Source organism: Hypomesus nipponensis, chromosome 22 (assembly GCF_054491055.1).
Source record: "Hypomesus nipponensis isolate SF chromosome 22, ASM5449105v1, whole genome shotgun sequence".
Classification (NCBI taxonomy): domain Eukaryota; kingdom Metazoa; phylum Chordata; class Actinopteri; order Osmeriformes; family Osmeridae; genus Hypomesus; species Hypomesus nipponensis.
Window position 1 is genome coordinate 6,145,679 of NC_140382.1, and position 11,649 is coordinate 6,157,327.

General features: G+C 44.3%; 2 protein-coding genes across 4 annotated transcripts; both read right to left on the minus strand.

The window, feature by feature from the left end:
• Positions 1-32: 32 nt before the first annotated feature.
• Positions 33-4,515, minus strand: LOC146236135 (guanine nucleotide-binding protein subunit alpha-14-like). Its single transcript, XM_084686677.1, has 7 exons — positions 4,145-4,515; positions 2,717-2,901; positions 2,374-2,528; positions 2,066-2,194; positions 1,745-1,874; positions 1,403-1,556; positions 33-1,089 (listed from the first exon to the last, which is right to left on the minus strand). The coding sequence occupies exons 1-7, from the start codon at positions 4,263-4,265 to the stop codon at positions 899-901; spliced, it is 1,065 nt and encodes a 354-aa protein (XP_084542803.1). The 5' UTR covers positions 4,266-4,515; the 3' UTR covers positions 33-898.
• A 698-nt stretch (positions 4,516-5,213) lies between these two features.
• Positions 5,214-11,516, minus strand: LOC146236136 (guanine nucleotide-binding protein G(q) subunit alpha-like). 3 transcript variants are annotated; one of them, XM_084686674.1, is made up of 8 exons: positions 11,238-11,516; positions 10,699-10,878; positions 9,874-10,058; positions 8,887-9,041; positions 8,327-8,455; positions 7,778-7,907; positions 6,932-7,085; positions 5,214-6,779 (listed from the first exon to the last, which is right to left on the minus strand). In XM_084686674.1, the coding sequence occupies exons 2-8, from the start codon at positions 10,832-10,834 to the stop codon at positions 6,589-6,591; spliced, it is 1,080 nt and encodes a 359-aa protein (XP_084542800.1). In that variant the 5' UTR covers positions 10,835-10,878; positions 11,238-11,516; the 3' UTR covers positions 5,214-6,588. The 3 variants fall into 3 exon arrangements, with proteins under 3 accessions (XP_084542800.1, XP_084542801.1, XP_084542802.1); XM_084686675.1 differs by having other exon boundaries at positions 11,147-11,250; XM_084686676.1 differs by lacking the exon at positions 11,238-11,516 and adding an exon at positions 11,133-11,211.
• Between the last annotated feature and the right edge of the window lie 133 nt (positions 11,517-11,649).

Below are 11,649 nucleotides of genomic sequence, written 5' to 3' on the forward strand. Positions count from 1 at the left end.
TCCTACACAGACCTTCAGTTCACACACACACAAAATATTCATAATTTATTTGAAAAACAATGATTGTGACATAAGTAACACAAAGAAAACATATCTCATTGGATGGTTTACTCTATACACAACTCATGACAGTTGCACAGACTAGTAGGAAAAGAGATCTCTAGGGTCATCTAAGCCAGCTAAGTATGTGCTTCCTGGTGTATGACCAGTTAGAGGAAATTTCAGGAAGCAAGGCAGGGTGGACCACATTCCAGAAAGATAGAAACCTGGCCGAAAGACAGACATGCAGGTAGGAACAAAGAGAGACAATTCAGGTAGGAACATAGAGAGACATAATGCAGGTAGGAACATAGAGAGACATAATGCAGGTAGGAACAGAGAGACATAAAGCTGGCAGACAGACAGGCAGAAAACAGACAGACAGATACACAAGAGTGATATGTGTCTGTCTGCATGCTATCTGTCAACCAGATCAAGGAGGACGCTTGGAAACCCCAAATACAAGTCCTGAGTGGAACAAACTAGCTAAACGAGTCTCTAATGTGCAAACACAGGAGAAGGCAGAGGCCTAATTCACCACCTGGCATTATGAGGTCTAAGTAGGTCAGACTGTTTGATGGCAAAGAAGAGCAAAAGATAATGCAATGTGTCAAAAGGTGTTATGAGAACACAAAGCAAGCCAACTCAGGCTCAGTGAGTCAGGCCGCTGACACGAATGTCTGTATCGAATATCATGTCACGTGATCTGAAACTGAAGACGCAGGTATTTCCACAGTCGACATTCCTCCACACACCACCCCAAGCACCTGAATGCTAAAAGACAGTCCTGAGTCAGAGCCTGGAGGGGTCAGGTCTTGTTCCGGGTGTGTCACAGGTCAGGTGACCTCAGGACAGTATCCTACTGCAGACCGTAACGGTCGAGGTTCTCTCTGAACACGGTGTCTCTGACGGCCTTGAAGACCACACGGATGTTCTCTGTGTCCGTGGCGCAGGTGAAGTGGCTGTACAGGGGCTGGTGACGGCCCACGTGCTGCTCCACGTACATCTTCAGGATGAATTTCTTAGCGGCCTCGACATCCTGTCTCGGACCTGGCGGCGAAACGATGTCATCGGAAAAAAGTATTCCGACCATGTTATCTCAAATGAATCAAGACATGTTCTCTCCGCGTAATCTATAATGTAATCTACAATGTTATCTATCGGGTCATCTGTATGTACACGTTGTAATTCGTTCATTGCAGTTTCTGAGACCCTATTAAAAAATATATCCCAGGTTGCTACTGTTAGGGATGGTTTTAATTAACCTGACCAGTAAAGTAAACATTGGAAAACAGATTGAAAGTCAACCCCAATGTGCACTTTGACACCAATGACAAGTCGACTCAGTCTAGTGATCTCTGACCTGGGAATCCGGAGAAGTAATCTCCAAGATGGGAATGGACGATCTTCTCCTGTAGGAGGTCCACCTTGTTGAGGAAGAGGATGATGGAAGATTCCTGAAACCAGGGGTAGGTGACGATGGTCTTGAACAGCGCCATGCTCTCCTCTAGACGGTTCTGGAACAAATCAACGCAGTTATAATTATCGTCCTGTATTTGCTATCATAAAGAGACATAGGCTATGGAATATGTCTGTGTTTACTTCATCTGTATGGGACCTATGCGTTTGGTTGTGTTTTTCCAGGTAAAACGCAAATAAAAGTCACCTCACCCAGCTCATATACCGATCGATTTTAGGGACTCACCACATTGGTCTCCTCGTAGAGAACCTGGTCATACTCGCTCAGAGCCACCAAGAAGATGATGGAGGTCACGTTTTCAAAACAGTGAATCCACTTCCTCCTCTCTGACCTCTGACCCCCCACATCCACCATCCTGCTCAAAACAACATGGGATCAGGGAACAATGTGGCTGCCGGAACAGTGCTGACCCTTTTGGTTCTTTTCTTTCCTTTTACATTTTCTACATTTCCCAAATATCCATGTCATGTTCCGTTGTCTTTGCTGCTTTCCCTGCTTCCCAGGGTGAAAGGTCACGACTGGGGACAAAGAAGTCAGGCCACACACCTAAAGAAAACGGTCTTGAGGTCGAATAGGTACTCAATGATGCCTGTGGTCGGCACCCGAACCCTTAGAATGTCCTGCTGGGTGGGGATGTACGTGGGTGCAGCGATTCTGTCCAGATCACTCATGTAACTGAGGTTAAACACACACAAAAGACTAATCAAACACCTGGAAGAGAATGTCCTGTTTTTTCTAGACTTAATAGAAGGTCTGAAAGCTAAGTCTGTGTCAACAATTACACAGGACGTCTCAATATTTGGCAGGAACAAGATGTCATTACGTGGAAACACATTACACTGGAAGGATCTTACTATTTGGCAGAGTCAGACAGCTGGAACTCCCGTCTGCGTTCGTAGCATCTCTGTGTGCCCTGATCGCTCCACACTCTCTTAATGGAGTCCACATGCCAGGGCTCCAGCCTGTCGACAATATCTGTCTCAACCTGGCTCAATTTATCTGCATGGCCCTGTGGTAAAAAAAGCAAAACAAAACCAAATCACCCAACCCAAGGCTGACTTACAAGCAAAAACAGAGACAGCTCTAACTGCCATTTGGGAAATGGTATTGTGTTTTCTTTGAGTTATGAATAAATCACTCATTTGAACTCTATGACCCTTGTTGAAGGAGATTTTAGAGGATTTATTCGCTGCTTACAATGTTCTGGCTGTCTACGTAGTCGATCTGCAGTGTCCTCATGGCATTGATGAGGGCCTGGATGGCTATGAAGATGTTCTGGTAGACCAACTTGGTGAAGCTCATCCGGTCGGTCTCATTATAGCCCGAGCCATGGATGATCCTCATCTGCTTGATGAAAGTGCTCTTCCCGCTTTCTCCAGTCCCTGGGTGAGGAGATGAATGAGGGAAGAGGGATGAAAATGAAAGGAAGATCAAAAGGATGCCAGAAATAGGATGACTGCGACACACAAAATCAGACAAACATCAATCAGTTGCTTTCCACGGTAAGCTTTTCAGCCAAACAAAAATGATGCCATCTTAATAATAGCACAGTGCGTGTGTACATGCGCACAGTTTCCATGCATTTGACAGCACGGCATGCATCTTGGAGTGTGTTGATGTGTGTGTGCATGTATATGTGTGTACATACACAAATGCACTTGGTTAGTATTGTGTTCGAATGTGTTCTGTATGGATGCATAACATTCTGTCCTGTTAAACATTACAATGACCTTTACGGGCAGGGATGCTAGAAAAACAGGTTGAAGGTAAGTTTGACCTTTTCACAATGCCCCATGGGAGATGTTCTTGCAATAACCCACCAACAACGATCAATGCTTTTCATTACGAACAAGCATTGTAACAGACATTTCATTTCAGATGTGTCATCTAGTCACAGTGAGGCAAGAAAACCGTCCACTGATTTTCTTGGGGCTAGAATGAGGAACATACCTTCACCTAAAATATTGACAATAGGCCCATTCATATTAGGCTTGGTTTGACTTGGCTAAGGCCCAGTAGTTGGTCAAAGTACAGCTCGATTTTAGTGACTCATTAAGGCCAGACACTTTCTAGGAAAATAATCAATGAATATAACACAAAACACCTGTTGACGACCCTATGTGCTTCAAGAGGTGACAGATCTGTAACTGGGTGGCTAGTAAGAAGCATATTTAAAACAATTACCGGAGTAAATTCTTAATACAATTTAATGTTTTGTGTTAATGGCCGTATGCCAACTCCCTGAAGGCCAATGGGGTTTAGGTTAATCTATGTCAAGATTTACAATACAGATAGGCCAACACCCTTTCAACCAGCATTAATGTTAATCAAATTAGTAGAAATAATTGTCATATGAAACAGTTTTACATTATACTGACCAACAAACGTAAGAAGTAGCCTGAACTGCCAGAAATTCCAACAACATATTCAAAATCTCCAACTCAGTGAGAGTTAACAGGATCTAGTCCGGGTTTGTTTTCTTAATTTTTCTCGGTGTCTTATTTTGTTTGTTTAAAATGTTTTAGGAGATTATCTCCGCTATTTTCCAAATCATTTGATCAAATGTGTTCGCAATCCGTCACTGTTTTGTTATTTAAGCAGTGGTGCGTTCTGAATGATCCTTACCAAGAAGAAGTAATTTCAGCTCCCGATGAGACTTCTTTTTGTCAAAACGAAGTTGTTTCTCAATCTCCCGATGAATTCTTTGTCGCTCACTTTCATCCGCAGACAAACAGCACTCCCCCATATTTATCAAGACTTCTCAACAACTTAAAACACAAGTTCTGTGTTGAAGCCAGCGGGGTTGAAGAGAATCAGAAAGGTAATGATTTCTATCTGACCTTGGCAGAACAGAACACCTCCTTAAACCGCGCAGGTCAGTAATCACTTTTAAAAGCCATTCTTCCTTGTAGGTCTGCATTGCATTATACATTCCTATAGATCATGTGGAGCAAAAGTAGTTCGCTTGCCAGATACAAGCCCAACATGGTTATCCTAGACTGCTGGTTGGCTCAGTTAACCCCACCCACAAACACTAGCCCTACACCTGTACAAGGTATGCTACATGCCGTACACTATAAAATCATTTATCAGACTCTATGTCATTCTGTGTCAATACCTGCTCTGTTTCTCACACAATACAATCACCGCGCGTGGGTGAACTGGACTGTTGAACTGGATAACGCCAGCACGTGTCTCTCCCGGACACCCAATTGTCGATTCAGTCTGTAGGGATAGTTTGTCAATGGCAGGCCTTTGAAGTCTATACATAACCTACAACTGAAATAAATACTTTTTCAGATTTTTAAAGAAGAAGCCGAGAAGAAATCCTGTCATTTGGGAATATTTATTTCATCAAAACATGGTCCAGACGAGGAACGGCAGTCTGACAAATGTAAAATATAGCCTTTTATTCACTTAAGAGAACATTCATAGCAATTTACTTTTTCATATGAAGTGGTAGTGTGAAGATAGACTATTTCTGGACGTATAGTGATTCGTTTTCATTAATATGAAATTAAATATTATGCCATTAGTTGTACCCATTAAAAAAGTACAAAAGAGTGCAAGAATTGAAAGCCTGTGTTCAGAACAGAGAAAGTGGATGGATGGTGGAATAGATCAAATTATTTGAGGTTTGTTTGATTCTTATGAGTTTATACTTCTGAGATGTCCAAATTATGCTTGAGACCGGTTTTGCCCCCAGAGTGTTCTTTATCAGCAGGTAATTTACAAACACTGTCATCTTTACAGAACCGTGACACACCGAGGAGCATTTAGGGTTATTACTGTGACATCAGCTATTTACAAAGTGCAAGGAGGTATATTTAAAAAGAGGACATTTATCAGCCCTTTTCACATAATTATCTTCAATACCAGAGGATGACAGATAATGCTGGTTCTGATTGTCCCTGAACAGTACCCTTAGTTTGCCAAAACAGCACAGATCACAAAGCTAACTAAAACTTCAGGTGATCTGACTGAATGATCAGAATATTCTGGACAACAATAGCATTCCCTTAAACAACAATGAGTATGATTACACAGCTTTTACATGGACATACTGTATAGCACTGATGACCAGCTAGTGTCACTGGTACCTTAATAGTCTCACAGCCGTCAAACATTCGGTATACTGGAATGTTGGTGTGCAATGTGGAACACATGGAACATACTGTAAAGTGGGTTACACTGAGGACGGCCCTTGGATGATGGAGGTACATTTAATTTGGCAACACAAAACCCACGTACATAGGCCGACTGTACAAATCAACTAGCCCTAACAACTAAATGTGTTTTTTTTTTTTGTGCAAATAACACCTGCATGGAAGCGAGGCCAACTAAAGAGTGATTATAGGTGATGAAAATGACGTTCTTTTCCTTCGACTCCTAATCATTTAAATACAAACAAAACTTTCTTTTTTTTTTTCATTTTCTTCTCCATTAAACGTAGTTTCGATATAAAAAATAGACTATTGATGACAAAAGTGAATCAAAGTGCTGCATAGCAGTTAACTAAGTCTCTTCTAAAGGTTCTTCTCCAGAGAACAAGTGGGTGACCAGAACAAAATCTGGAACATGAAAACACTAAGTTCTGAACAGTGTTCCGATAAAAAAAAAGAGGCTTTTCACAACTCTCTGCGCCCCGAAACAAACACCACTAAGAAGAAGGCACAACAGTAAGGATCAGGACCAAAGTCAAAGATACTTAATTTCCAGAAAAAAAAGAAGAAAATAAATTACATGATAGATGTATTGGGAGTTCCAAATGCACTGAAAATCTCAGCCTTTTCAATGAAAAGGTCTGCATGATCCATTTCCCATGGTAACTGATGTTCTTAACCAGAGAAGTGAAGGTCGGGCTGGAGCGGACCCTGGGCTCTACTGAATCAGCCGAACAAAGATCCCCAAACCAGGTTGAAAACGCCCGTTACATAAGGTTGAAAGGTGTTTCGTAGCCAGGCAGCAAGATGTCTTTATAACAGGCGGAAAGAGTTCCAGAGCTCCGGCTTTGTAAGATATCGTATAACCGGGTGGTAGGACGTCTCAAACCAGGCGCTATGAGACAGTTAGACCAGGTTGTACTCCTTCAGGTTCAGCTGCAGGATATAGTCCTTGACGGCAGCAAACACAAAGCGGATGTTCTCCGTGTCCGTGGCGCAGGTGAAGTGAGAGTAGATGATCTTATCGCTGTCTGGGTTCAGGTCCACAAACATCTTCAGGATATAGTCCCTCCCTGCGACCACGTCTCTCTGAGGACCTTGAAGACCAGAGACCAGAGGATAAGCCCATTGTGTGGTGAACCGACACTTTTTGAACCCATTTTACATTAGGGAATGAGTACAACAGAAGGCCCGTCATTGCTTGTTTGGTACTGTTTAGCATGTAGGGAACGTAGAGACAATCTCTTACCGTTGTACTCAGGGAAGTAGTCCACCAGATGAGAAAACATGATTTTCTCCTCCAGGAGGTCAATCTTGTTTAGAAAAAGAATGACAGATGACTCCTTAAACCACTGGTAGGTTATTATTGTCCTGAACAAGGCTTTGCTCTCCTCCATTCGATTCTGTGGAGAAATGTGTGTAAATATATAGACATACCGTAAAACATTTCACAACAACAAGACACTTTATAAATCAGTACATCTCCAATCAAAGTAAAAACCAATACAAAGTCAAGCGGATAAAGAATTGTTGTGCTTTGAATACTTTGCAGTGATTGTGCTATGCATGCAAATCCACCTGACCACTGAGTCACAATGAACAGTCTCTGCCTCCAGCTTTTACATGGTTCTGATAACAGTGACTGAAGGGCTCCCCCTGCTGGCTGGCAGGCTGTATTGACGCTAAAGCAGGCTCAGGTCCATCTGCCTACCTAGTGAATAAGGCTGCGCTGAGATCAGCTGGGAGAGAGGGCGTGCGTGCGTCTCCATGGAGATCTGGGTCATCGCCACATAACAGTTTGAGGCTTGTTCATCGAGGGGAACAGGGGAACAATGTCTCCCTGTGTCCTTCAGACGGGCCCATTCAACAAGCTGATTAGTCCTCAATGGAGGATCCCCACATCAATTGGGTCAAATCATATTTGAAAGTACTGTCAAATACTTGGGTTCACTTGGTTGGTGTGGAGCACCTCACCGACTCTCCCAAGTGCTGACAAACAGTGCCTGCCTGCCTGCCAGTCTGTCCATCTGTGGTATTCCATACAGTACTCTATTCTAGTCTGTTGTCCACAAGAACACCGCAGTGCCGGGCTCACCTCGTTGTCAGACTCCACTAGGACCTGGTCGTACTCGCTCAGTGCCACCAGGAACATGATGGAGGTGACCTTCTCAAAGCAGTGGATCCACTTCCTCCTCTCTGACCTCTGACCCCCCACGTCCACCATCCTGAAACCACAGTGATAAGAACGGGTTAAGGTCGGGGTCGTCCGTCCCCCACCAAAAAAAGAAGCAAATATTCATACATTTCCTTTAAAAAAAGGGACACAATGATCTCCTTCATAACATAGATAATAGACCATGCATGCATTCAGGAGCGAGGAGAGCACATCCATATTTGCACTGCGATGGGTTTCCCAGGTCGCAGTCCTGCTCCTCGACTCAGAGGAGTTTGTTTCCTGAGAACAGATTACAGTTCATCTGAATCCACGAAGCTTCCCCGACACGGATTAGAGTTTGTCTGAATTGGCGACGCGGCTTCGCCGACACGCGTCCGTGTTCCAGTGGCTGGCTGACAACATGCCCCAGCATAGGAGACAGAGAGACCGAGAGGGAGTGGTTCAGTGTGAATCCCCGGGGGCCCCTACCTGAAGACCACGCTCTGCAGGTCGAAGGGGTACTCCAAGATGCCGGTGGTGGGCACACGCACCCGCAGGATGTCCTGCTGGGTGGGCACGTAGGTGGACTCCGAAATGCGGGCGAGTGCGTTCAGATAGCTAGGGGTGGGCAGGAGGGACAGTAAGGGAGAGAGGGAGGGGGAGGGGATAGATCGAGAGATTATCATGCTTAAAACTGCTCTTCTGCTCAGTATAACACAGTCAAATGGCTAAAGTCAAGAGGTAGGCCTGCAGAGCGTTCACCTGATGCCCAACATTTAATCAATCCGGATTAATCTGCCGGAGTGTTATTATTCAATGGAACTGGCATCGGACATGGCGGAAACGTATTTGTCAGAGAGTCAGACGTATATGTAGTATTGAGCTGGTGTAATGGGTCTCTGTAAATACCACTCTGCAGGGTCAATTGCTGGAAATGGTGTCTCCATCTATTCTCACAGTGGTTTAATGGTCTAATAGCTTGTGTAGGGGCATATGTGTTTTCATTATATAGCTGGGCTACTCTGGTATTGGTGTCTGTGTTTACTTACTATTTTGCAGAGTCTGAGAGCTGGTACTCTCTCTTCCGGTCGTAGCATTCCTGGATGCCTGGGTCACTCCACAGACTCTTGATGGCTTCTACATAGCAGCTAGCGAACGTGGTGACCTTCTCCACATCCACCTCCTTGACGGTACTAGCGTGAGCCTGGCATTGGTGAGGAGAGGGGAACAGAAGGGAGGCATGGGACCATGCTTGAGAAGGATTTGACAGCCTTTTTAGTCATCGCTCCTTTCTGACTATGAAAGGGGTCAAAGGGCAGTTTGGAGGGGGGGGGGGGGGATTGGCATGGCTTCTGGAATCTGAATTGGTGTCGGCCGCACGTTGCAGTGAGGCAGGGAATTTGCATGATTAATGCGCTGGTTTTAAAGGATAGACGGACAGATGATTAACGTAAGTGATTCTTGTTCTCTCCCTCTCTCCCTCTGTCTGTGCTTCTCTTTTTCTCTATGCTCTCTGTCCCAGGAGCTGCCCTACTTTGTGCCGACAGGGCAAACCCCATGTGTACTTTTCACAAGTCTGCCTTTCCACCCTCCTCTGTAAGTAATGACATCACCTGTCAACTGCCAGGAAGAAAGTAAACAAAAGTTGCAGATATCACAATGACATCACCCAACCCCTCACTCGAGGCCCCTGTGCCACAGAGGAAAGCCTAGGTACACATTTGTATCTTTCAAACAAGAACGACACCAAGCTACACACAGCTATTGTTAACTGAAACCTTGTTTGCAATATAGCTAGATTACAAGGTTTCTCCTTGGCAGACTGGGGAAGCTGACAAGAAGGTTTTAAGGCACAAAATGGAAGCAGCTGATCAGCTACTGGAGGCAAACGTTCCGTGATTCAAACGAGACATTTCAGCTGCATCTTTATCTGGGTACCCGACAGCCCATCCAACCTAGATGGAACACAATCTGAGCTATCTGTAGCAGAGAGGGGGGGGGGGTGTGTATAGCGAGAGAGCATGAACAGGTGTTACCTTGTTGTGTTCGTACTTGTAAGGGATTTTTAGCGTGTCCATGGCGTGGATCATGGACTGCATGGCAGTAAAGATGTTCTGGTAGACCAGCCTGGTGTAGCTCCTCTTGTCTTCTTCTGAGTAACCTGAACCATGGATGATCCTCATCTGCTTGATGAACGTGCTCTTCCCGCTCTCTCCGGTTCCTGGGCAAGGACGACAAGAAGAACAATCAACACCCCCAGTTGAACCAGAACCCGAACCCTCACAGTGCTGCGGTTGAGTACATCCCTAGGGTCAAAGTACAGCTCTTGTGGTGTTGGATATGGGCAGATAGAAAGGATCCCTTACTTTGGAACCCAAGTGGTCAGTGAACCATACAGCTAGTCCGAGTCAATTATTTCTTAGAAAAGTTAGCCTGTGGCTATTAAATGACCTGTAATGGATGCAATGGGAACGCTTCTTTGGTCACCACATTTGTACAGAGCCTTGTTGAGTATACATAAAGTTTCATTTTATTGTACATACATTTGTAATTAATTAATTACATTATTAATTATTAATTAATTACAAATGTATTAATAATTCACATTTCAATGATAAACACGTTGTGTGTGTGTGTGTGTGTGTCTCAGTAGCAGTGTGGAAGTAGTCTTCAATCATGTCTGGACTCGCAGTTCAGTGTTCTGTATGATCACATTGTAGAACGAGTTCGTTCGTTCATTCATAGAATAGTTCATCACTCGTGAGTAAATACGGTCCAAATGCAGGCAAAACTATCGAAATATTGAAGTGTAGTTCATTGCATTAAAGGCTTTCCTGGGTGAGCCCCAGAGGTTAGTTTACCGAGAAGAAGCAGCTTGAACTCCCGGCGATTGTCTTTCTTGTCCCGCCTGAGCTGCCTCTCGATCTCGTCGTTGATCCTTCGAGCCTCCTTGGCCTCCTCGCTGAGGCAGCAGGCCCCTACAGCACCCAAAGTCATGGCTCCTTATGAGACTATTGGAGTGAGGAGGGTTGGCCTGTAACCTACAATGGAGAAAAACGAAACGATACTATGGTTAGGAGTGTTTTTTGGGGCAAAGTAAAGAATGATAGTTTGGGGAGTTTACCCATTCGCTCCACTTAAAAAAAAAAAAATTCACTCGCAAAGACGCGCAAATAAATTGCTAAAATAGCAAATGAAAGCTCACTAAAAGAGCAAAGCTTATTTATGCGAATTCATTAGTTTTTCCTTGGATTCACCGCAAGATATGGCCAACCCACCAGTAGGCTACACTTACCAGGAAGCAATTACCTTTTTCTATTCACCCAAGTTGTCTTACTATTTCAAGTCAGCAGACGGCCTGTAAACAAACGTTTGTAAATGTCAATATGCTATAGCAAACCTTGACCCCGACAGTAGAACTCCGGGCGTGGTGAGGCTGAATATGGCGGATCTTTTTTTTCTCTTTTTCTTTTTTACTCCATATCGCTACAAAATGAAGCAAAACAATGTGTTCTCGAGAGTAAGACCGAGGATGTCCATGGTGTTGGCACAGCCGGGCTGCTTTACTTATTTCCTGAATGTGTCATGGCTTAACTTGTCTAACCCTCTCCCGTGCCCACATTCGTTTGTCCCATCAGTAATTTCATTAGCCTACGTCCAGAGCCTTCCCCTCCTGAGCCGATCCCGAACCATGTGACGTTCAGAACCGTGGAGGGGTGTGTTCAGACTGGAAGCACTCGTTGGACATGTTCCTCCGATTTGACATCATAACATCGCAACAAATTTCCTTTGACAAACAGACAATAGACCAT